The sequence below is a fragment of the Lactuca serriola genome, chromosome 6 (genome assembly GCF_051521515.1).
Source record: "Lactuca serriola cultivar US96UC23 chromosome 6, Lser_US96UC23_V15, whole genome shotgun sequence".
NCBI classification, from domain to species: Eukaryota; Viridiplantae; Streptophyta; class Magnoliopsida; order Asterales; family Asteraceae; genus Lactuca; species Lactuca serriola.
This window is the reverse complement of record NC_136413.1, coordinates 167,786,244-167,812,216: the sequence shown is the minus strand read 5'-3', so window position 1 is coordinate 167,812,216 and position 25,973 is coordinate 167,786,244. Positions and strand designations below refer to the sequence as shown.

At 39.1% G+C, this 25,973-nt stretch overlaps 1 protein-coding gene across 1 annotated transcript; it reads right to left on the bottom strand.

Annotated features, from left to right (window-relative positions):
- Positions 1-201: 201 nt before the first annotated feature.
- LOC145057326 (uncharacterized) lies at positions 202-2,830 on the bottom strand. The gene has a single exon (XM_079005139.1). It carries the CDS (start codon positions 2,762-2,764, stop codon positions 731-733), a length of 2,034 nt encoding a protein of 677 aa, XP_078861265.1. The 5' UTR covers positions 2,765-2,830; the 3' UTR covers positions 202-730.
- Between the last annotated feature and the right edge of the window lie 23,143 nt (positions 2,831-25,973).

Genomic DNA, 25,973 nt, shown 5'->3' with positions numbered 1-25,973 from the left:
TTCATTAACTTTAAAAAATATTTACTTAACTTTATGTATGTATCGTTAAAAATTCAAGTTTTTTATGTTTTTGTGCGTAATTTTATGTAAATTTCGTACTTTGAAATTTGTCATATATAATACAATTTCATCAACAATATATATTAGAATTAGTCAGTGGTACCGATATTGTATATGTATCTACCAACAATTGCAATGATACTTAACTTTTATCAATAGAACCATTAAAACTCAACTTACATATGGGTTGACGTTGTCGCAATGTGCAACGGGAAAAATCCTAGTTAAATGAAAAATGTAACCATAATGAAATATAAAATAAATATAAATATCAAGTGAAAAAAGGAACACATGCTTAGTTACAAGTATTATCTTAGTTACCTATAAGATTATGAGACATGTGCTTCAGATTTAAAATTTGTAAAAGATAATTTCATAATACGTGTATTTATATATCCATGTGTAAATGCTTATATGGGAATTGAGTTTGATTGTATTAATAGAAAAAAGAGGAGTTGGGTGTTTATACACGTAGAACCTCTTAGTCCATAGGTGAAGACAATAATCATGACTTAATTACAAAGAGTCTCACCACCTAGTGTATACTTTCCACCACATAGTGTTGGTGGTGTTGACTTAGGAGGTAGTGATGGGTATTATACATGGATATATGGTGTGGTAGAGGAGACTTTGGAGGCGATGGTTGTGACTTTCCATGAATGGATTATGATCATGGGTCAACTACTAATTTAGGTAATGAAAGAGGCGGTAGTGATGGAGGTGAAGGTGATTTAAGGGGTGGTAGTAATGGAGGCAAAGGTGGTAGTAATGGAAGCACGGGTGGTAGTAATGGAGGCAAAGGTGGCAAAATAGGTGCTATTAATGGAGGTATGGGAGGTATTAATGGAATAACACCGTCATGAATAAAGGAAGGTGGTAGTGGTATAGAAGAAGTCTTTGGAGGCTGTTTTGGTTGCTTCCCATGAATGGATGGTGGTGGTTTAGGTATTGGATTAGGTAGATCCGGTATTGGAAGATCTGGTGGTTTAGGTATATCAGGTATTGGAAGTTTAGGTAGATCAGGTGGTTTAGGTGGATCAGGTGCCGGAAGATCTGGTGGTTTAGGTGGATCGGGTGTCGGATCAGGTATTGGTAGTTTAGGTAGATCAGGTATCGGAAGTTTAGGTAAATCAGGTTTTGGAAGATCTGGTGGTTTAGGTGAATCGGGTGTTGGAGCATCTGGTGGGCTGGGTGCATCGGGTGGGCTGGGTGCATCAGGTGGTGGAGCATCGGGTGGGCTGGGTGAATCGGGTGGTGGAGCATCCGGTGGGCTGGGTGCATCAGGTGATGGGCCATCTGGTGGGCTGGGTGCATCGGGTGGTGGTGCATCCGGTGGGCTCGGTGCATCCGATGGTGGAGCATTTGGTGGGCTGGGTGCATCGGGTGGTGGAGCATCTGGTGTGCTAGGTGCATCAGGTGGTGGAGCATTGGGTGCATCGGGTGCTGGAGCATCCGGTGGTTTGGGCGCATCGGGTGCTGGAGCATCCGGTGGTTTAGGTGTATCAGGTGTTGGAAGATCTGGTGGTTTAGGTAGATCAGGTATTGGAAGTTTAGGTAGATCAGGTATTGGAAGATCTGGCGGTTTAGGTGGTTCTGGTGTTGGAAGATCTGGTGGTTTAGGTGGATCAGGTATTGGAAGACCTGGTGGTTTTGGTAGATCAGGTATTGGAAGTTTAGGTAGATCGGGTATTGGAAGATCTGGTGGTTTAGGTGGATCTGGTGTTGGAAGATCTGGTGGTTTAGGTGGATCAGGTATTGGAAGACCTGGTGGTTTTGGTAGATCAGGTATTGGAAGAATCGGTGGTTTAGGTAGATCGGGTATTGGAAGAGCTGGTGGTTTAGGTAGATCTGGTATTGGATCAGGGATTGGAAGAGCCGGAGGTTTAGTTATTGGGTCGGGTATTGGAATGGGTAGGGCTGACTTAGGAGGTGAAGGTGACTTAGGAGGTTTGGGTTCCTTCTCCTTTTTAGGAGGCTTAGGAACCTTTTCCTTCGGAGGCTTGGGTTCTTTCTCCTTCTTAGGAGGTTTAGGTTCCTTATCTTTCTTAGGAGGAGGTTTAGGTTCCTTATCTTTCTTAGGAGGAGGTTTGGGTTTCTTTTTCTTAGGAGGAAGTTTAGGATCCTTTTTCTTTAGGGGAGGTTTGGGAGGAACTTTGGATTCTTTTTTCTTAGGAGGGGGTTTGGGTTCTTTTTTCTTAGGAGGAGATTTTGGCTCCTTTTTCTTAGGAGGAGGTTTTGGTTCTTTTTTCTTAAGAGGAGGTTTTGGTTCCTTTTTCTTAGGAGGAGGTTTTGGTTCCTTTTTCTTTGGAGGAGGTTTGGAAGGAGGTTTTGGTTGCTTTTTCTTAGGAGGAGGTTTTGGTTCTTTTTTCTTAGGAGGAGGTTTTGATTCATTTTTCTTAGGGGGAGGTTTGGGTTTTTGTGTCTTAGGAGGTGAAGACGGAAAAATAGGTAGTATTAAGGGCGGGACCGTAGGAAGAATAGGTAGTATTAATGGAGGTGAAAGAGGTAGAAATGGGACATCATTGTCGTAAATGGATGATGGTGGTGAAGATTTTGGAGTCCGTGATGGTGGTGACTTGCCATGGATGGGATATACGAGAGGTTGTGAAGTGGTTGGTAATGGGAAGCATAGAGAAACAATGACTACAACAAGAGACATGATTAGAGAGGCCCTTGTTGGCCACTTCCCTTTCCTTGATTTCATTTTCACGCAAATGTTTCCATGCACTCATGTTCCCTCTATATAGGGAAATCTTTTACCCAAAATACATTTATACCCTTTAACATATAAGAGATATATTAAAATGAGAACTAAATAAACAAGTATTATATATTAAAGAAATGCTAACAAAATTTGTGCCTAATTTAATGGTTAAAAGTTAAAACGTTTAACTACCTAAAGTATATGTTAATATGACGTAACTTATAGATACATGAACAAATTCCAAGATATCGCTTGCAATATTCGTCAACATATAAATAAATAAATACACTTGTATAACACTATTATGTAAATTATGAAAGAGTATAATATCTTTAAATGATATGATAAATTACAACTTTAGTTTGACTTCAAAAGCGCATCTCACAAGGTTGCATATGCTTTTAGAATATACGATTAAATGTTTTTTTAAATGATTTGTAATTTTCATTTTATGTAAAAATGATTTTACGCAAATATATAAGAGGTTTAACCTTGTTAACCATATTAAAAAATAAGGTTTAAGTCGTTTTTGGTCATTTAATTTTTGTTTGTGTTCATTTGGTCACTTAACTATTTTTAAGTTTTAAAATGTTCTCAAACTTTTGACTTTATGCTCATTTAGTCCCTTAACATTTGTTTTGTTCACTTAACTTTTAAACTTGCGCTCATTTAGTCACCTACCTTTTAAAATTGTGCTCATTTAGTCACTTAACTTTTAAAAAAATATAAAAGTTTAGTGACTAAATGGGCACAATTTTAAAAGTTAGTTGACTACATGTGAACAAACCAAAAGTTAAATGACTAAATGAGTACAAAACAAAAAGTTTGATGACCTTTTAAATCTTAAAAAGAGTTAAGCGACCAAATGATCACAAAACAAAAAATTAAATAAAGAAAAATGACATAAACCCAATATATCTCACATAATAATCTTTTTTCCAAAAACATTAGAATATGAACGAAAATCATCTTGAATTTTAAAAATGTACTGCGTATTTCGAATTAAATAGAAAGTTCAATACTTTTGAAGTACAAATATTTGAATGTTCTCTTTCGAAAAAAAACTATTTGAATATTGATCCTTTTTGAGGTGGTCTCTTTTTATTTAAGGCGATGTCATTTACATGATTTCTCATTACTTTGAGTTATGGCCATTGAAAATCATTATCTTTTGTTTTCTTGAATAATATGATTGAATATCACAATACATATCTTAATAAATATCTGTAGAAATTTCATCTTCGAATTCGTTTCCATCTTTAATGACATAGACATGAATCTCTACTCTTTGTTACTAATATTTTTCTCTTATAAAATATTGAACAACTTTGAAAACCATGAAGTTAATATCTTTAAAATATAAGAAATAGTTTGAAAATGTAGACAATGTTTTTCGAAGTTAATATCTTTAAAACTTAAGGTTGTTTGAGCTCAAGAAATTATATAAATAGGTTAAATAAAAGCCAACACATCAGACATTCATGACTATGCAAGGCCGACCTTAAGCTTCAGTTTCTAAAGGTAGGATTTAAGACCCCAAATTGTAAAGGGCCCCATTTAATTTCATGTCCAGTTTCTCTTCATCTATTCACAATCCATGCGATACTCCCCATTCCTCAAAAAAAAAAAATCATGTCTACGACTAGTCGACTACAATCACGCTGTGACAATGAAACGACGATTAAACTTCCCTTGTTTTCTCCATTCTTGGACTCGATTCTAGGCCTTCTTCTCCAATCGATTTTTCCATTGTTCCACAGACTGTCGATTGAATGATTTGAATTGCTCTTGACGGTTGACCTGTTGGCTGCTGTTCTCACCTATCGGTTTCTCTATCGCTTAAAACTCTAAAATCAAAATCAGCTATTCTGTTGTCATTGAATTTGAAACGGTAATGTGCTTGTATTTTCCCTTTTGAGTTTTGATTTTCCTATTGTCTGATTATCGGATTATGTAATTGGGGATTTGGGGTAATGGGGTTAAATGTTAATAGACGATGATTAGCTGAAACCACTCAAACTAGTGTTCTAAAAATCTCAATCTATATTGCTGATTAATGGAGTAATTGTCGCCTAGCTAATAAGTTTTGTCCCATTGCTTCAATTTGGTTTGTTTGGTGAATCATTACTCAAAAAGGTTGATGCTTTTTGGATCTTGCTTTGGTTGATTGGCCCCAAACTTCAATATCTTGAAGAGTCTTCATCAATACTACAAAATTGAATTTTGATGGAATATACCCGTAGTACAGAATAATAGAACAACTTTTTTTTTTTTTATCAAACATCTGATATTTGATTTAAATTATGTGGTTTGGCCTCATAATTTGGTTTTGTTTTTAATGAGATTAGTGTTTGACATCTAGTTATATAATGTCTTCTAATTAAAAACAATGTTTAATTATTAAGTTATGTAATTTGTGTTTTAATTGTTTTTGGCTTTTTCCAAATGGTATGAATGATCAAATTTGCTCTTTTCAATTTTCTGATTTTTTATTTCAGATTGGATGCTTTCATTGTTCATAGATTCCAGATTGGCAAATTCCATTGTTTTTTTAGCTTTCCATTATCTTAGGGGCGGTATAATCCTAATTCATATATTCTATACTTATAGTTATTATTAATTAAATAATTAATAAACATGTCAAAGAGAAAATATGAATCAGGTGCTTCAAAAAGGAAACAAAAAGTACAAGAAAAAAGCTTTTATAGATAAACAAAAATGGTCATTTTTAAATATTTAACTACAAACAAAAATGTTGATAATGAACAAGAACAAACTAATGTTGCTAACGAACCAGAATAAGCTAATGTTGATAATAATATTGAACAAAGTAATATTGAAATTGATAACAAACAAACTAATAGTGAAAATGATAATAAACAAACTAATATTGAAATTGATAACGAACAAACTAATAGTGAAAATGATAAGGAACAAACTAATATTGAATTTGATAACGAAAAAACTAATAATGAAAATAATAACACGCCTTTAAACATATATGATCCAAGTAGATGGAATAATATTAGTACTAATTTAATAGATTTAATTGTAGAAAAACGTCCTATTAAAATTTATGATTTTAAATTTCCAAAAGATCAACATTTAAGAAGCTATAGTACATTTCTGTATATGCAAAAAATACCAAATGGAGAAAATATGAACAAACATGGTTGGTTTATTCCATGGATGTAGATAAAGTTTTTTGTTTTTGTTGTAAATTATTTAATGGGAATATATCTACATGTTCATTTGCACATAAAGGTAACAATGATTGGAATAATATTTCTAGTATACTAAAAAAATACGAACAAAGTAACAGACACATTGTTAATATAAGGTCATGGATTGACTTACAAACTAGATTAGCAAATAATAAAACAATTTACAAGCAAATCCAAGAACAATTAAATAAAGAAAAAGAACATTGCAAAATGTGTTAATAAGAAGCATTGTTGTAGTAAAAACTTTAGCAAAAAATAATTTTTCATTTCATGGAACAAATGAAAAAATTTATGAAGACAATAATGGTAATTTTTTAACTATATTTGAAATGATTGCTGAATTTGATCTTATTATGCAAGAACATATTAGGAGAATTAATGACAAAGAAAATCATCATCATTATCTTGGACATAATATGCAAAATGAACTTATTAGTTTATTAGGAGAAGAAGTTAAAACTAAAATTATTAAAAACAGAAAAGAGGCTGAATACTTTTCAATAATACTTGATTGTACTCCGGATACAATTCATAAGGAACAAATGTCAATTATTATACGATGTTTAGATCTTTCAGCAACTCCAATAAAAATTAAGGAGTACTTTATTGGATTTTTAGTAGTAGCTAATACAACGGGTAAAGACTTATATGATACTATAGTTGATGAAATTAAAAATATAGGACTAGATATAAATAATGTTAGGGGTCAAGGTTACGACAATGGTTCGAATATGAAAGGTAAACATCAAAGTGTATAGAAACGATTGTTAGATATTAATCCTAGAGCATTCTACACTCTTTGTGGTTGTCATAGTTTAAATTTAAGAATTTGTGATATGGCTAATTCGTGTGATAAAACTAGTGAATTTTTTGGAGTTATACAACATATATATTCGATATTTGCTTCATCAACTCAGAGGTGGAAAATATTACAAGATAATATATCAAACCTAATACTTAAATCATTATCACAAACTCGTTGGGAAAGTAGGGTAGAAAGTGCAAAAGCAATTAGATTTCAAGCACCACAATTAAGAAAAACACTTTTACAATTATCCAAAAATTGTGGAGATCCAAAAATTAAAAGTGGAGCTAAATGTTTAGCTACATATGAACTTGAAAACAATGAATTTTTATTAGGAATGATAATTTGGTATGATATTTTGTTTGTTATTAACACTGTTAGTAAAAGCTTTCAATAAAATGATATGTGTATCGATGATGTTATAGATCAACTAAATGAACTTTTGTGTTTCTTTGAAGAATATAGAAAAAACGGATTCGAAAAGGCTTTCGATTATGCAAAAGAATTGACTTTAGAAATGAACGTAAAACCTGAATTTCGTTTAAGCATATCATTGAAACAAATAGACGATATGATGAAAATGTTGCTAATGAAACTATTAAAACTCCTATTTAGCTATTTAAAACTGATTAATTTTTATGTATATAGTAGATAAAACCATTACATTACTTAAAAGTAGATTTGAGCAATTTAAAGAATTCAAAAATATTTTTTGTTTTCTATTTAGTGTAGAAAAACTAAAATTATTTGATGAAAATACTTTAAAAAAACATTGTTTAAATCCTGAAAAAGCTTTAAAACATGATGATAGCTTAGATATTGACGGTTTAGATTTATTTCATGAACTAAAACTTCTAAAACATATTATACATTTAGAATGCGATACAATTATTATTATACTTAATTACATTAAAAAGTTTAGTTCTTTTCCAAATGCATATGTTGTCTATAGGATTATGTTAACTATTCTTGTAACCGTTGCCTCTGTAGAAAGAAGTTTTTCTAAATTAAAACTATTACAAAATCATTTAAGATCTATAATGTCACAAGAAAGATTAAACGGATTAGCTATTTTTTCAATTGAAGAATAGTTAGTAAAAGAAATTGATTATGAAAATTTCATTAAAAAATTTGCATCTAAAAAGGCTAGAATAATTAACTTTATTTCATAAAATATAGTCACAAAAAAACATATATATAAAGAAAAAATTTAATTGCACTATTTGTAAACTTTTTAGTTTATCATTGTCGGTTTCAAGTCTGGATAAAGGATGAGGGTTTATAACATTACATATAGTAAATGTCAAAGGGCCCCAAAATTTTATTTCGTTTAGAGCCCCCAAACTCGTTGAGCTGACCCTATAACTATGATATGATGTCTCAAAGTGCCACCTAACACATAAATTAAAAGTCTTGGTACATCCTGTCACCGAGATTCTTCACTAATCTAGGTTTGAAATTGTTTTTCAACAACATATTATCTCGTCTCAAGCTTTAATATATGTAGGATCTTGAGGGATCTAGATGGTGTCCATATGGCGCTACAAACATTAATGTGTTTCTATCTCTTATTTTGATAAATTTTCAAGTGAAAAATATGTTAGAGACTAATTTTCATGTTAATTGAATGTCGAATAAAAGACCGAAATTCTTTTTGGTACACAATAATCTATTTATATGGGGAATGATGTAATGAAACTTTGTTATAAATAAAATTGTTTTATTATCTAAAGAGAAATCAAATATTCTCTTATTTTTTCTAATCGAAAAATTAAATATCCTTTTACTTTTTCTTACTTCCCATCGATGACATATGTAAGAATTTATTAGGGAAAATACCGGCTATAATAAAAAAATACGGGGTATTTTCAAATTTTAGACATGAAAATGGACATTTTCTGGTATAGACATACATTCCCTTGAGGCACTCTGCGGACCTCCGCGGAACAATGAAATCTCCGTAGAGAGGGGTACTTTAGTAATTTCACCCTCTCCTCTTTGACAAAAACGATTCCCCCGCTTTGGTCCCCATTGGTTCCCCCATTCCTCTTCGTCATCGAACGTGTCTCCGCATCGGCTGTGATAAGATAAAAACTCTAAGATCGTTTAGATATTTTACAGCGTAATCAATGAAGAACAAACAAGTATAATAAAAAGAATGAACACAAGATGGAATCAAGATAATACTGAATGATTCAAATGTAGTTGGCGAGGTTAATCTATTAAGAACTTCCACTATAGAGGCGAACTAGGGTTTACAATACTATGATGAATAATAATAAAAGTCGTGATTACTAAGGATGCATGCATGCACCTTAAATACTAAAACCTTAGAATAAAACAAAACACGGTTGGACAGGCCCAAACCGATTACAAAACTGGGCTAACTGGAACCGAGCCCAAAGACGCAACTTATCATTGACCCAACAATTTCCCCCTTTGCGTCAATTGGGGCGAGACCTTTACTTCGGTTGATTGACAGTTGCTCGCTTCACTACCTTGAATAAGCTTGGAATTACAGCAAGAAGAACTTGGCAAAAGTCGATATACGATCTTATCATATCTGTGAAGTACTTCTTATCGCTTTCACTGTTTTGCTTACATCTGTGAATGACTCCCAGAACATACTCTAAGCACGAAGTAGTAAAGAGATGTTTATCAGTTAGAGCGAACAGGCATTTCTTACCTTCATTCTTGGTGAACATCACCGAGTTCAACTTCGGGTCAATCTTTCCCGTTTTCATCTTGTTGACATTGCTTGTAGAACCAACAGGAAAAATGCTAGGATTCTTTATGAGAACTGAAGCGATCTCTTGATCCATCTTGGCTACCTCCAGAATGTAGCAGACTAACATTCTTTTTAGATGATCAATGATTGGCTCATACTCAACTGGGTCGGAGAGAAGAATGTTGTGCAGAACAATCCAATCATGTGGATTGAGATTAGGTAGATCAGCAAGGGAGAAGGTATGCTCAGACTTGGCCAAACCTTTGGTAACCTTGAATTTGACATTAATGAATTTCCCTGCTACGTGAGGCTTAAGGACCCGATCTGTGATAATTTTCTGAGCACTCTAAGTAAGATATTGAGGTTGAGCGAACTCCAAATAGTAGTCGATTAGCTCACGATCAACCTTCGGGTCTGGATGAGGTACTTCAGTGATATGAAGAAAGCAGTGAAAAACAAACGCCTTCCGGGTGATTGGCATATCGAACTGAGAGTCCCTTGTATTTACACAATCCAAAGACACTACCAGCTCAAGCCAATGAGTGCTAGGGGATTCGATGGCTTCTTTGATAAGCTTCTCCAGAGTCCCAGAGGGTAAAGAGGGTTTTCTTGCTTTCTAGGAGATCATGAGCCTCCTTTAATCTTCTTTCATTCTCTTAAGCTTCCTTTACAATCTTGGCATTGAGATCATGTTCCCTTTCCCTTGCCTTTCGCTTCAGAGCATCAACTATTGTCTCCTCTTCCTCATCACTATCATCCATAGTACCCTTGCCTTTATCCTTAATGCCCGAACCCGAAGCATGTTCAGTCTTCTTTTGTTCCGGCTGGGTAGTAGGAGGAGGTTGAGACTTAGGAGGAGGTTGAGATAAAGATGTTAGTCCTTCTCCCCATTGTTTCGGAGGTACCATTGTCTCTAAAACACCTTAGATGCGAATCAACATCCCAAGTGCAGGACGAAATTTTTCAGCGAGATGGCGTCTAACTGATATGGTCAAGATAGGATCGTGAGCCTCCAGAATGCTCGATAAAATGGCGTGTACATCTGAGACATGGCTCTTGACGATAGCCCTTTCAGAGTGAAGGTGATCTACCTCTTATTTTGCCTGAGAGATTTGGAGATTTTTGGTTTTTAGTTGAGTAGTCTTGAGAGTGAGTTCATCCATGATCGAGCTTTCCATGGCCAAGTCAACTTGGAGCTTTGTGAGACGCTTGTTGAGAAAAGACAGAAAGGCAGCATTATCCTTTTGAATGTTCTGGTGAAGAGAGGCAAAGTGTTGCTTCTCAGCAACAAAGGATTCTTCAAGTTTGGCAATGGTGCTGTTCACTTTAGAAGCATTCAACTCAGCTGCTCCCTGTAAAGAGTGAAGAAAAATGTTAGCGTTGTGAACTAGTTTATCGACTTTTTCGGTCGCTTTTGTGTAGACTTTGGTTGAGGCTGCAATTACATATGTGGCTTTAGAAATTGATGATTCATGAGCTTTGACAAACATGTCAACCATGCTCTGAATAGCAGCTTCAGAGTAGGGATGGTGAGAGGAGGAAGAGGCCATGAGATTGTCGATTTTGTCATTCAGCTCCTTGATGTGCTTTTTGGTAACGAGAGCATCATCATCTTCATCACTTTGAACCTGGTAGGGGTTGTAGTAAAAGAATCAAAATTCATGTCTTCACCACCAAGGACAGTATTGGTTTCGGTTAAAGGTGTGCGAGATAGCGGTTTGGATGTTTCAGGGACTGAAGATCGAACCCCCGTATCAGATACATTGGTCTGAACTTCAGTGGTTGTAGCAGTCGAAAAATAGGAGGAGGAAGTGGAATTGTAGAAGTGGGTTGTCATGTGATAACTGGGAAAGTGGGGAGTAAGGAAATATGAATGGAAACAGGTGGAGGAGAAGGTGCGTTTGAGCGAACTGGTACCTCTGGTGTAGGCGAGCGAGGTGGGGTATCACCACGAACCGAAACCTCCTAATCAGAGCTTTCGCTCTCAAATACGCTAGGAGTGGGTTGTTTATGTCTAGTAGGGAGATACTCAGAGTCAGAGTCGCTCGATGACTGAAGGATAAGCTTCCGAGCAGGCTTCTTGGTCTTCTTCTGTTTGGGCTGGGAAGGTGCTGCCTTCTCAGACTTTCGCTTCCTTGGAGTTTGCCCCTTAACTCCTTTGATAGCCCTTTCTTTTTTCTTGTTTTCTTGTTTCTTTCCCCTGTTTGACGGCTTATCTACTTCCTTATTGTGTGAGTTCCATTGGGCTCGAAGATGGAAGCTTCTTGTACTCTTGTATGACATTACTCGCCTTAGGTAGACATGCATACATCGATGCCGGAATCGATCCAATAAACAAGTACTTGGACGGATCAGTGACGATAATCTTCGTTGTGTGGAATGTTGTGATGGAGGAGAGAAGCGAGTCCGCCATGATTGGGACATGAAAACGATCCATCATCCATTTTGTGACAATAGCCCAGAATCTGCCACATGAAACTTCAGAATGGCGAAAAGAGGAGGATAAGCTTTGAACAAGTTGTTGCCATATGACCGAACCAAAGTCAAGACGTACCCTATTGTACAACGCATAAAGCATGGTCATAAACGACTTGCTCACCCCATCTGATCCAGCGCTTCACTCTGAGAGACCTTTGAACAGGAGAGTAAAGAGGCCATTCCATTGTGGAGGAAGACATGATTTCTTGAACTTCATCACGGTGGTTAGGGTTTCAGTATACCACATGTTGTAGAACATGGAGAACAGTTGACCAGTTGAGATTGAATCAGGGTTTACCATGGTAGGTTCGTGAGAAAGACGTAGCAGTGTGCATAATCGATTATGTTGAAACATAAAAGTGACCCTCTTGAACTCAACTACCGCAACAATCTCCCTACCGCAACGGTTCAGCACCCGCAGCCAATTCAACACCCGGAGTCAGTTCTTCATCAGCAACCGCAATCAGACTTTTTCCACCATAGTCTACTTATCTAGATTACTTTACTTATCTTTATGTAATACACTCTATTATCCAGTATGCCTTGCACGGCTGCTTATAGAGTTGTAGTTTAGTTATGAGACTCTATAAATAGAGACACATTCTGCTGTATTAAATACAACTTCTTACTCTTGAAATTCTTACTACAACCACAACTCTTATCACTCGATCACTGATGACTTGTGAATTATTCTGAATATATTTCTCCAAGTTATCTTCTTCATTTCTCTATCTTTCTACTCTTCTTACTCTAAATTGTTACTGAAACATATCAGACTATAACCATTCTCCGGAGCAAGTCTTTAAGACTTAATCACTAAGTTTGATCTTCCTTATTAACTCGGAGTGAATGCATTCCTTGTTACGAATCAGGTTATAGTGTATTCTTGATATAACAATTGTTGTCATTTATATTTCTTTACTTTCCGCAACTAACTATCTAACTATCTAACTATATTATTGTTGAGCCTTTAGATCCTTTGAGATTAAATATTCCACAATATACTTGTTCTAACGTTTCTTCAAGTGTGTCTCCAAGTTTTTCTCTCAACAATTGGTATCAGAGCCAAAGTGGTTGCTTTTTGAATATCGGAACTCTGATTTTTCATAAGGCCTTCTATACCACTAAAGCACATTTTTTGAAGAAAAAAAAATGAAAAAAAACAAAAAACAAAACAAAAAAATCTCAAATGGCACAATCTTTATCTCTAAATGTCTCCAACAGTGTTGGTGGTTCTAACCGAGCTCCAATACTAGTAGCAAATGAATATCATCACTGGTCACAAAGAATGGAGAGGTACTTAAGAATACCGGGAAGAGATGTATGGCGATTCGTGGAAGAAGGACCACACGTTCCAGTTCTTACACCAGTCCAAACTGACAGCGCTGCAACCAGGCTAGGAGGCGGTCAACCAGCCATGAGCCGTCCCACCAAGGATGATCTCGATAAAATGGAAAATGATGTTGTTGCTTTCTATGAAATTTCCTGTGGCGTTGCTCCTGACAAATTTGATATTATTATAAACTGCAAGTCAGCTAAAGAGATCTGGGATGTACTCAAGAACCTGTACGATGGCTTAGAACAAGCACAAGACAAGAAGCTCACTACAACACTCAATGACTTCAACAACTTTAAAGCTCATACTGGTGAAAGTTTGGAAGACTCCTTCAAGAGGTTCAACTTGATAGTCACTAAGTTATCCAATGCGGGTACCATCCGCAGTAACCATGAAACCAATCTCTAGTTTCTTAATGGTTTAGGAAGACATTGGACTACGACTAAGATGATAGTTCAAGGCGACAGGAAGATTCACTCTTTGTCACTCTACAAGCTCTATGGAGAGCTTCAAGCACAAGAATCCACTGTACTCAAAGACTGTGCTGACTTCGGAGGACCGCTTGCTCTCATAGCACAAGCCCCACTGCAATCACCCTACTCTTCATCGTATGATACTCCACCACAGTCATACGAAGCGGATTCTGAGTATGATGATGAAGAAGATTTTCAGAAGGCTATTGCTCTGGTTAGTCAACAGTTCAACCGTATACCACCTCCTTCCTTCTGCAAGAATCAATAGTTCAACAAACCTCCATTCAACCGTAACTTTGGTTCTCAGAACAATCATTCTTGATATCCTAAAGGCTCTCAGAACAATCAACCAAAGGAGGTACCGCGGTCTCCTCAGAACACTGACTCTAGTACTCAATCAGAAGACAAGAATGATGTTGTGATTTGTCACAAATGCAATAAAGAAAATCACTTTGCAAAAGATTGTAAGGCCAATGTAGTCAAAGATAGAGCATTCTACCTTAGAATGGCTCAAGAGCTGGAAGAAAACGAAAAGGCAAGGGCATATGTGGCCCATATCAAAAGAGACCATCCAGTTTGGTCATCTGGAGACGACGAAGAGACCATCAACAGCGTTAAAGGAAAAGGGAAAATCTGCATGCTAGCCACTGTGGATGATGATGGGTCAAAAATGTTGAACAAAAACTATTGCTACATGGCAAAGGATGGGACTCTAAGCATCGTCGAACAGGTAAAACTCATGATCCAAACTTTAAATTATAGTATGCATGACTGTCAACCCTACATAGATGATCTTAATGACACTTGTGCTGCCGTCCTTACAGACTATAACAAAGCCTTAGATGAGAAGAACATTGTGTCCTAAGAGATGTTCCATGTGAGAGGACGACTGGATAACAAGAGACTTAAGATGGCTATGTTAGAAAAGGATCTAGAGTTAGAGAAAGATGCTAGAATGTTAAGTGAAACCCAATTAGAGATAGCTTTGAACCAGAGAGATTTAGCTCAGAGAGAAATTGTACGCTTAAATCTCTTAATTGAAAAATTGTTTAATGAAAGTGAGGCTACTGAAGATTTGGTAAACAATGGAACCATGGACAATACATATAAGTGGGGTTGGTCTAATGGATATCCAACCGTAATGGATTCCTCGCCCTGGTTCAACAAAGATAGATTGTATGTCCCTCCTGATAGAGAATTCATTTTCTTGTCAATGACAAGACTTTTCCCAAAGATATCAAAACTCACTTCGGTAGACTACACAATTTAAGCAATAATTGTGTCATTGAGGAAATTGTGCATGAGGCTTCTGGTCACACATATGATCAAATTCCTATCAGCGACACCACCCATTCAATTTCTCAATCTTTATCCATAATTGATGAAGTGATTGTTGTTGAAGGCCCCGAAGTCTCAAAGGACTTTCCACCTTTGTCCTCAAACCACAATGTCTCACATTGTAGTCAAATCTCCCAGAAGTGTCCAACCGAAGTTCCATCTAAAACCTACTCTGCGGTAGTGAAGTCATCTCTACCATCAGTTCAAGGAACCACAACTCTTCAGCCAATATTTCATGAGTTACCTATAGAAAATTTTGAAGTAGGTCAATGCTCTCAAATTGTAGAATCCTCAAGTTCTGATGATTCAAGCCCACGTTTTTAAAAACATTCGAAAAATTCTAGGAAACCGTAGTTGAATAACAATGACTGCGGTTCACCAAAATCTTTGGCAAAAATGACCCTAATATGAAAGGAATTTTACCCACTCCAACACTTTTAAAATCACATCAAACTTTCATCAAATGGAAGAGTATCTTACCAAATCCACCTAAAGGGACTCAAAGATTTACAGGTGCTAAACCTCGTTCAAAACAAACTTTTCAGAAACCAGACAACATGTATGTCAGAAGTTACCCACCTCGGACTAGTACCAAGTCCAATTCACTCTATAGACCGCTGACCAAGCAAAATGTCAGATTCAATGACAAATTCTGTCTTTGTAAATGTCAGCATAGTTGTCAAAAGGTTTTATCTCATGTCAAATCAAATCAAAGTCAGAAACCTCGTATTCGTTCCAAAACTCACAACAATCCAAATCTGAACAACCACCCAGGACTAGTTCTAAACGTTGACAAGAGACCTGTCCATGTAACCTTGGACTATGCATCATTCAGAAATACATCAATTGTCCTTGGCTCCAAACTTGTTTGGATGCCTAAACTAACCGTGTAATTCTCAGTCTTTGTGCAAGGAGGAACAAGAAGAAGAATGGTTAATTGACAGTGCCTGGTCCTTGCACATGACCGGAAGGATAGAGTACCTTCGGGATTTCAGGCCTATATGCAATGGTGGAAATGTCACGTTTGGCAACAATGCAAACGATGTCATCCGAGGTAACGGTGTGCTCACTACGGGGAATTTTTCCATTCAGAAGGTTTCTTATGTAGAAATCCTTAAACACAATCTCATCAGTGTTGGCCAACTATGTAAAGTAAGACATCGTGTTGAATTCGATGACCAGTTTTGTTACATAATGACAAGTGATAGGAGCTCATGTCTGATCAAATCTCGATCCGAAGGCACCATGTACCCTTTGGACTTGTCTCTAATCATTGGCAAACCGCAGCTGTGCTTACTGTCCAAAGCTGTATCCGAAGTCAGCTGGCTATGGCACCGCAAGCTAGCTCATCTCAACTTCCGGTACATCAACAACCTGGTCACTAGAGAACTAGTCTGTGGTCTCCCTATTCTCAAGTTCAGCAATGACACTCTCTGTCCAACTTGTGAATGCGGCAAACAATCAAAAGCATGTCACCCTCTGATAATGGACTCTTCTATTTCTGAACCATTGGAACTGTTACACATTAATCTCTGCGGTCCCTCAACCGTAGCTAGTCTCCACCACAAAAAGTATATACTAGTTATTGTTGATGACTATACACGCTTCACATGGGTCTTCTTTCTTAGACTCAAATCAGAGACACCGCAAATCTTCATCAACTTCATCAAAGAAATCGAACATCAGATCAAGCTTCTAGTTAGACGCATCCGCAGTGATAATGGAACCGAGTTCACTAATCATCTTCTCAATAGTTTCCTGGTTTCCAAAGGCATCTCTCATAACTTCTCAGCACCCTATACACCGCAACCAAATGGTGTAGTAGAAAGAAGGAACCGAACACTAGTAGAAGCAGCCAGGTCCATGCTTAACTTCGCCCAACTTCCTCTCTACTTAGGGGTTGAAGCAGTAGCAACCACATGCTTTGTTCAAAACCGAAGTATCATGTGAAAACGCCTCAATAAAACACCATATGAGAGTCTCAACAACCACAAACCAAATGTTTGCTTCTTTCATATTTTTGGATGTAGATGCTTCGTGATCAACAACAGAGACCAACTCAACAAGTTTGCACCAAAGTCTGATGAAGGTATCTTCCTTGGTTATTCCACTAACAAGGTTGCATATCGTGTGCTCATCAGACGTACAAGGCTGATCATTGAAAGCTTTGTTGTGAAATTTGATGATTCTCACATCCGCAATGCCCCTTCGTCCACCGAAACCACCGCAATCATGGAATGTGACATTCCTGCCTCTTCAGGACCATTAAATCTAGTTGAAGTCAATTATGACGATCTTTTTGATCCTGTTGAAACGGCGAAACTATCCGAAGTTCTGGTGTCACCCACAGCTCAACAACAACATGCTGATGTATCTGGACCATCTCTATCTGAAGTAGTATCTCTTAATACTTCCACCTCTCCGGTTGAAAGGGAAAGCTCTACTCCGGACCTAGTCACAACCATTGAAGTTCCAGTACTTGATGTTGCTCAAATTCCTGCCCGCAGAGAAGCATTACCATGAAACGAATCTTCGGATTTGGATGATGAATTCATAGAGAATATTGACACTAGAACCGATCCATAGATTGTCACTCTCCTATCTGCAGTCCAGGGGGAACCTTCTAAAGTTCCAGAGGAACTCGCGTCCGCAGTCCAGAGGGAACCTCAACCTCTCCCGATTACTCAAGAAAATTATGCTCCAATAGATCAAGATGATTCAACAGGATGTTCTCAAATCCAAGGGGAACTGCCATCTCCAACCGCAGATTCCTCTGACATCCAAGATATCCCTTTTACCGCAGCTGCTGATCATCTGCTGCCATGTATTCATGTATGGACGAAAGACCACCCTCCAGGTCAAATTATTAGCAACCCATCCGCAGGTATCCAGACTCGGTCTTCCAAGGACTTATCTGATCACTGCCACTATGCAGCATTTATGCCCTCGGTAGAACCCAGAACGATCAAAGAAGCACTGCTTGAACCGGACTGGATAGCTACAATGCAAGAAGAACTAGAAGAATTTGAAAGAAAGAAAGTGTGGCAACTTCTTCCCCTCGAACAAGGTCATACTATTGTTGGTACAAGATGGATTTTCAAGAACAAGCTAGATGAATCAGGCGCAGTCATCAGAAACAAAGCAAGGCTTGTTAACAAAGGGTATAGTCAACTGGAAGGCATTGAGTACGCATGGAAGCCATCCGGATCTTTCAAGCATACTGTAACACCAAAAGTTTGGAAGGCCAAGAAAGGAAAGAAAACCCTAACTTTAAGGGGAGACTCGGCGAGTCCAAGGAGGAACTCGGCGAGTCCGAGCTGGATCCGGGTCAAGGAGTAAGTGACCGACTCGGCGAGTCCGCCAAGGGGACTCGACGAGTCTGGTCTGTGCGAGGAAAACCTTAAATTCGGGAATTGGAGCCTATTTAAACGTCTCATTCTCTCCCTAGGGTTCCTTTACTGCCTCTTTCACCCAGAACATCGAACCCTAAGCCCCATTATTGCCCATTCAAGCTTCCAAGCCATTTTTGAGTGATTTGAAGGAAGAAGAAGAAGGGGAATCATTGAAGCTTCAAGGATTGGCCTTAGATCTGAAGATTGGGGAAACTTTCTGAGTTATTGAAGGTATTAAGTCATTTCCCTCCTTTAGATCTATTATGGTTGTGAGTTTTGGGGGCTTTTAGCCATGATAGCTACCCCTTTTGAGTTAGAAGCCAGATCTGAAGTTGCTACTTCGTATCTAAGCATATTATGGTCTTGAGAAGCATAAAGTATTTTCCCTTGAGTTGATTATGGAGCCTCTTTGCCTTCAACCCTAGTTTATGGTGTATTTTGCCTAGATCTCCTTCTCTACACGTAAAGTTTGCAACTTTACATAAGGAATAGGCTTGGGAAGGGTAGATCTACAGCTTGGAGTCCATGCATGACTCAAAAGTCCTCTGCATGTATGGAGATCTGAATGGACTCGGCGAGTCCTTTGAGTGGACTCGGTGAGTAGCATGAAGATTTGGAGGAACTCGATGAGTGGGATGAACATCTCGTTGAGTCAGATGAAGTTGGGCAGGAACTCGACGAGTTGGATGAACAAATCGGCGAGTCTGTTGAAGGTTGTCTTGGACTCGACGAGTCAAGTCGCGAAACCCCAAAACCTTCGAGTTGAGACTCGAATTAGTGAGTCGAATGGAGACTCGGTGAGTTGGACAGGTCAGGACTCGGAAATCGATAGACTCGGTGAGTCATGGACTGACTCGGCGAGTCGAGTCGAGAATAGAAAGACTCTGAACATATGAACTCGACGAGTCAATAAGGTGAATCGGCGAGTAGGGTTGACCTGGAAGGTTGACTTTGACCAGAGTTGACTTGGTTGTCTTTCGGGGATCAGTTAGACTCAGTGTTGCATTGATATTGGTTGCTCGGTGAGCGAGTGGAGCAGGAGTTCAGAGAGTTACCGGGCAGCAGCTAGTGGGTTCATCAGCAAGTTCAACCAGTGCAGGTGAGTTTCCCTTTGTATGAATGGGTCTACGGCCATAATGCCGACCCATGTAGTTATGAGTAGAAGACTCGGGGGTTAGCCCTAGGCACAGTATGCTAGTATGATATTCAGGACGAGGTCCAATGATAGAGGGCGGGTGTTTAAGGAATGGTTTATGTGATAGTTAATACTTGTTGTCTGTGTGATACTTGTATGTGCCTGGTAGGGAGGCGAGTGTGGGTGAGGTCCCGTATCTCACCAATAGCAAAGTGTGGATGGTGTTCCACATCTCAGTAGCAGCAGATCAGAGGCGAGGCCCAAGGTAGGGAAGGAGTGAGGGTGGGCTGGGCCCGTACCTCACTATTAGCAAGAGTATGGATGGGGTTCCATGACTCATCAGTAGCAGGACAAGGGCGGGGCCCAGAGATAGGCAAGGCCTTAGGACAAGATCCGTTACTATGTGTTTAGCTTATGTGATGTGATGTGATAACTTTATGTGCTATTATATGTTAGTGGGCGAGGCCCTGTGATAGGTGAGGCCTATGTGAAACAAATTTGTATCCGAGCGGGGCTCGAAGCCAGGTGGGGCATGGAGTGCGGGGCCGTTGTAGCGGGCGAGGCCCGAGGTAGGGGCGAGGCCCAAAATAGCAGGCGTGGCCCAGTATGTACAGTATGTGGATATGCATGGTATGTGGTAGGGTGGGGAACTCACTAAGCTTTATGCTTACGGCTTTCAGTTTTGGTTTCAGGTACTTCCGGTAGCGGAGGGAAGAGCTCGGGGTGATCGCATGGCACACACCGTAGATTAGACAGCCTGGGAATGTTTTACTCTGATAACGAACATGTGTTTTGGAAACTAATACTTTGATTATGTTTTGAATCAATAATTTTGCTTTAAGTAATGTCATATTAAAAGAAATTTTTAGTCTTGAATTTTGGGACGTTACACATACGCAGCTCACAAAAACGTCAAGGTACACCAGATGGACGTTAAAAGTGCCTTTCTCAATGTGGAACTAAAAGAAGAGGTTTATCTTCAGCAACCTCCAAGATTTGAAAATGTTGAATTTCCAGACCACTGCTACAAGCTTGAAAAAGCAGTCTACGTTTTGAAACAAGCCCAAGAGCTTGGTATGAGACACTCTCTGAATTCCTTGTCTCATCCGGGTACAAGAGAGGAGTGATTGATCCCACACTATTCAGAAAAGCAAATGGTGACCACCTTATGATGGTACAAATATATGTGGATGATATCATCTTCGGGTCATCCGATCAAGGGCTGGTGGATGAGTTTGCTAAGCTCATGACCAACATATTCAAAATGAGCATGAATAGAGAAATTAACTTCTTTCTAGGTCTTCAAGTAAAACAAGTATCGCAAGGAATATTCATTCATCAAGAGAAATGCACCGCTGAACTTCTGAAGAAATACTCAATGGATAAATGTTCTTCTGCTAAGGTCCCTATGGCCTTCGGTTATAAGATCTTTGATGATCCCTCTGGTGAATTGGTGCATCACAAGACTTATAGAGGTATCATTGGTTCGCTGATGTATCTCACCACAAGAAGACCTGACATTGTCTTTGCAACTGGTGTGTGTGCAAGGTACCAGGCTGATCCAAAAGTATCGCACATGACCTTAGCCAAGCAAATCCTTCGGTACTTGAAAGGAAGTAAATCTCTTGGTCTATGGTATCCCGCAGGCAATGACTTCAGCCTACAAGCCTTCACAGATGCTGATCATGCCGGATGCAAGATCGATCGAAAAAGTACATCTGGTGGATGCCAATTCTTAAGAGGAAGACTTGTCAGCTGGTTTTCAAGAAAACAAACTTGTGTGTCTTTATCTACTGTAGAAGCCGAGTATGTGGCCGCAGCCAGCTGCTGTTCCTAAGCTCTTTGGATGAAGACACAATTGCTAGACTACGGGTACAGAATGCTGCGGATACCAATTTACTGTGACTCTGGAAGTGCTATAGCGATCTCTCATAATCCTATTCAGCACTCCAAGACAAAACATATTGAGTTACGGTATCATTTCATCAAAGATCATATTCAGAATGTTGCGGATACCAATTTGCTAATGTTGTTACAAAAGCACTTGACTCTAAAAAACTCAATGCATTCTTACATATGTTGGGAATGATGAATCCAGACCCGCAATTCTTTCTGAAGTGTTAGCTACCGTAGACCATCATTGTTCTCCATTACGGTTCTAACTGAGAATTACATATGATAGATGGTTTTGGTCCCGCAGTCTAGGTACCACTATCTCTGTTCTTCATGCAACCATCAACCGACTGCAGAAATCCCTTATCTCCAATTTCCATGGCCCTTTGAGATCCTCCAGCTTACCAAAGACATACACAAGCTGCTCTTCAACTCCTCCACTCCAAACAATTCCCAATTGTCCGAGACCATAAAAGGTCAATTTCAAGAAGTCTGGGCCAAGGTGGATGGACTTAAGCAATGGCTTGAGGAAGCACCTCCGTTGCATCCCTCAAGAGGGGGAAGTGAAGATGAAGAAGTCCATCACTCTGATACTTCCATTCATCAGAGTCCCCCCATCACCACTGAAAAAATCCCCTCTCCACAGCCCTCACCACCACCATCTGAACATACTCCATCTCCCCACTCTTCACATCTAAAAAACACTCCCAAAAAGCCTGAAACTCCCCCTCACCTCAAAAAACTTGAGGAAAACATGTCATCCGCAAGCTCCACAGACTCCCCTGCCACAGCTAAGAGAAAGCATGATTGGAAGGCGGCCAAGCTTGCTGAACTTATCCGGAGAGAATGCTGATTTGACACTATGATAGATGAGTCCTTGATAAACTCATGGGTCAATCCGCTCCGCAGGCTACTGGATGAAGACTACACTCCACACCTCACATATGCTGAACCGCCTTCTAATGGATATTGGGATATTCCAATCTCTCCCAATGCCAAATATTTTGTAGTATTTGCGTCATTTCACTGCAGCCTCCCTGATCACAAACGTCTACCAATGGAGTTTGAAAGACTTAACCATTTTTATGCTAAGCATGGCTCCTCCATTGAGAACATTTGGTCTAACGATAGACCATCCGCAGTCAAGAACTACAAAATGTGGAAGTTCATGAAGGCTGATTTCGTTCAGTATACCCTCACCAGAAGAGAGCATGACTACATCCGCACTCAGGCAGACTTCCCTAGCATGAACCTGGAAGAAATCTTTCTTATTGCCAGGGTGTTCTAGAACAAGGCAGAAAAGCACCCTAAGATGCAAATAGCGCTTGAAAAAGCCAAATCTTTTCTGAGGGATACAGTCTGTGACTTTGCCAAGATAGATGCGGATATCTACTCCACCATCATCAAGAAGTTTGATCTCCCCCCACTTGAACCTGTGCCAATGCCTACCGAAGGCTTCGAAGAAAGATCAGTAGGCGCAACAAACTTTCTTGAACTTGGAATCATATTCAAACGGAAGACTGACAATGTCAAATATTTCATTCCTATGAATGCCATGCACCGCCTGGCCAAGAAACAACTTGACATCTGCAAGACCGTAGTTGAAAGATCGAAGCATACTACTGCAGAAGTCAAATTTGAAATTTCTAGAAGTATCACTTGGCTGGAAAATGTTAGGAAATTCTGGTTGATTCTGATCAAGTTCCTCAAACTTGATAACTGAACTGAAGTTAAAGAGGTCACTTAAGGGGAAATTGTTGAGACATAAAAGTGACCCACTTGAACTCAACTACCACAACAATCTCCCTACCACAACGGTTCAGCACCTGCAGCCAATTCAACATCCGGAGTCAGTTCTTCATCAGCAACCGCAATCAGACTTTTGCCACCACAGTCTACTTATCTAGATTACTTTACTTATCTTTATGTAATATACTCTATTATCCAATATGCCTTGCACGGCTGCTTATAGAGTTGTAGTTTAGTTCTGAGACTCTATAAATAGAGACTCATTCTGTTGTATTAAATACAACTTCTTACACTTGAATTTCTTACTACAACCACAACTCTTATCACTCGATCACTGATGACTTGTGTGTAACGCCCCGAGATTCAGGTACATTTATTTCATCCTCATTCTTTGTTGGATGGGCATGTTTAGTACTTGAGTGGAGGGTGTGTAGCAAGTGAGTATGCTGGGAGTACCAGAGGGGTACGCTGCACGTACTCACGCGCTTAATTTGGACGCGGAGTCGCCAAGGTACGTTGGGCGTACCTAGAGTTACGTCGGGCGTACCCGGCCCAGGTGCAAAAACTCTAATCCATCTTGTGCACTATTTAAAGGGTGTTATGGCTCATTCCTCAGCCTCCATATCAGTGAGTGAAACCCTAAAAGAGAACCCCATCGTCCTTAGTGTGTCAGAGTGTTGATTTGAGCTTCTTGGTGCTTTAGTTCCTTGGTGAAGAAGAAGGAAGGGAGTTCTTGGAAGCTAAAGCTTGAGGTGCCATTTTGGATCTGAGATCTACAAAGGAAAGGGCTACACTTGGAGGTATAAAGTTCAAAAATTTCCTCTTCTTTTGGTTGTTGTTGTATGTGCCCTTTTTAGGGCTAAAAACCTCAAAGGTGGAGAGTTTATGAGTGTAAAGTGCTCCATGGTCCGAGATCTGTGCCCTTTCAGTGTTATTGGTGATTTAGAGCCATAAAGATTCCATCATGGATGTTAGGTTGAAGTCATGCATGTGTATTTAGCCTTCTAGAGTTGAAGGTTGGATCATTGTGAGAGTTGGTGACTTGTTCAGCCATGCAAAGGCTTAAAGTCATCAACTTTATGGATTAAGGGGCTTAGAAGGGGTCAAATCTAAAATATAGACGTAGGTCTTAACTGTTTAAGACCTCAAGAGCTAAATGGCTAATGTAGGGGAGTACGCCGGGCATAATTCCTAGTACGTGCTGCGTATTGGGTGGCACTCCCCGATTCTGAGGTGCAGCCGGGTACACTCAGCGTACACATTTGGTACGCGTAGCGTAACCCGGAGAGTAGACTTTTGGTTAAATTTTAGGGTATGGTTTATTGTGGGGCCTTTGAGCTATGAGAGGGGTAAAATGGTCTTTTACCCTTCTGAGAGTGTCATAAGAGAGCATAGTCTAGCGCTTGAGAGTTATATTAAATAGAGTGCTTATTTCATATGATTAGGCGAAGGCTAGGCCAGCGTTTACCGAATCAGAGATTTACCGAGATACCCGAGGTGAGTCTTCTCACTATACTTTTAGAGTTAAGAGATAGAGTATTATAGAGTTATATGCCAGTGTGATTGCATGTTATTATGTGATGTGATTTATTGTGATATGTGATATGCATGATTCAGAGTTACAGAGTTGGGACTTTTGGGTCCCTAGAGTTAGGGCCAGAGGGCCCATAGGGAGTTGGGGCTGGAGGGCCCCACTGAGACACATTGACCAGAGGGTCAACAGAGTTACAGCCTCGAGTGGCTATTATGTGATTAGTGTGGTATTTTGAGGAACTCACTAAGCTTATGCTTACACTGTTCAGTGTTATGTGTTTCAGGTACCAGTGATGACCACGGGAAGGCGCCGGCTTGATTCGTACACACACATGGGATTGGATGTATTTTGATCTTGGGAGACATTTGTGAAATAAAAACATGATGTTATGACATTTTATGAATGAATGGTTTTGTTAAAATGTGTTTTTCAAATGTGAAAAATTGTTTTAATTTTTATGGTGTTACAAGTTGGTATCAGAGCCTAGGTTTGAGGGATTCGGGTGCACCTTCGGGCATATCTGAACTCAAACCGAGGATTTGGGAAAATTTTGATAATAAAATAAGTTTTCAAAAGAAGAACTTACGAGACAAACAGAGCAGAGTCGTGTGTACGAACAGCCAGCACCCGAACGGTGATTTGCTAAAATACCATTATTATAAGTGTTATGAGATATGATGTGATATGTTATATGATGAGCTATGATATGCATGCTAGAGTAGACTAGGTATTCTTATTAGGACTAGAGTGGCCTGATATGTGATGCCTGAGTCTAGGTGTCTTGCTGTTATGAATATTTCAGAGTGGTTAGGTAGCAGCGAGGAGATTGTGAGAAATCTGTTTGCGAGTATCATATGATTAGAGAGAGTAGAGCGCTTTGTATTTGGGACTCTGGGAGAAGGACTTTGGGTGGATGCTGATGCGGTGTGGGCGGTAGTATGTGGCCCGTACTACTGAAGACACCGGGTCAGTGCACAGTCCAAATAAGAATCCTTGGAGTATCGAGGAACAAGTAGGATGGACTACTCGAGTGTGAGTATACTCGAGTGATCATGGTTGGGACACGCTACACATCAGGGACCAGTGATATGAGGGATGAGGAGATCCGTAGGATCATCCAGGAG

Bases quoted from the DNA above. Each gene is read 5' to 3' on its own strand.
- LOC145057326 (XM_079005139.1), bottom strand. From the start codon at position 2,764: ATGAAATCAAGGAAAGGGAAGTGGCCAACAAGGGCCTCTCTAATCATG.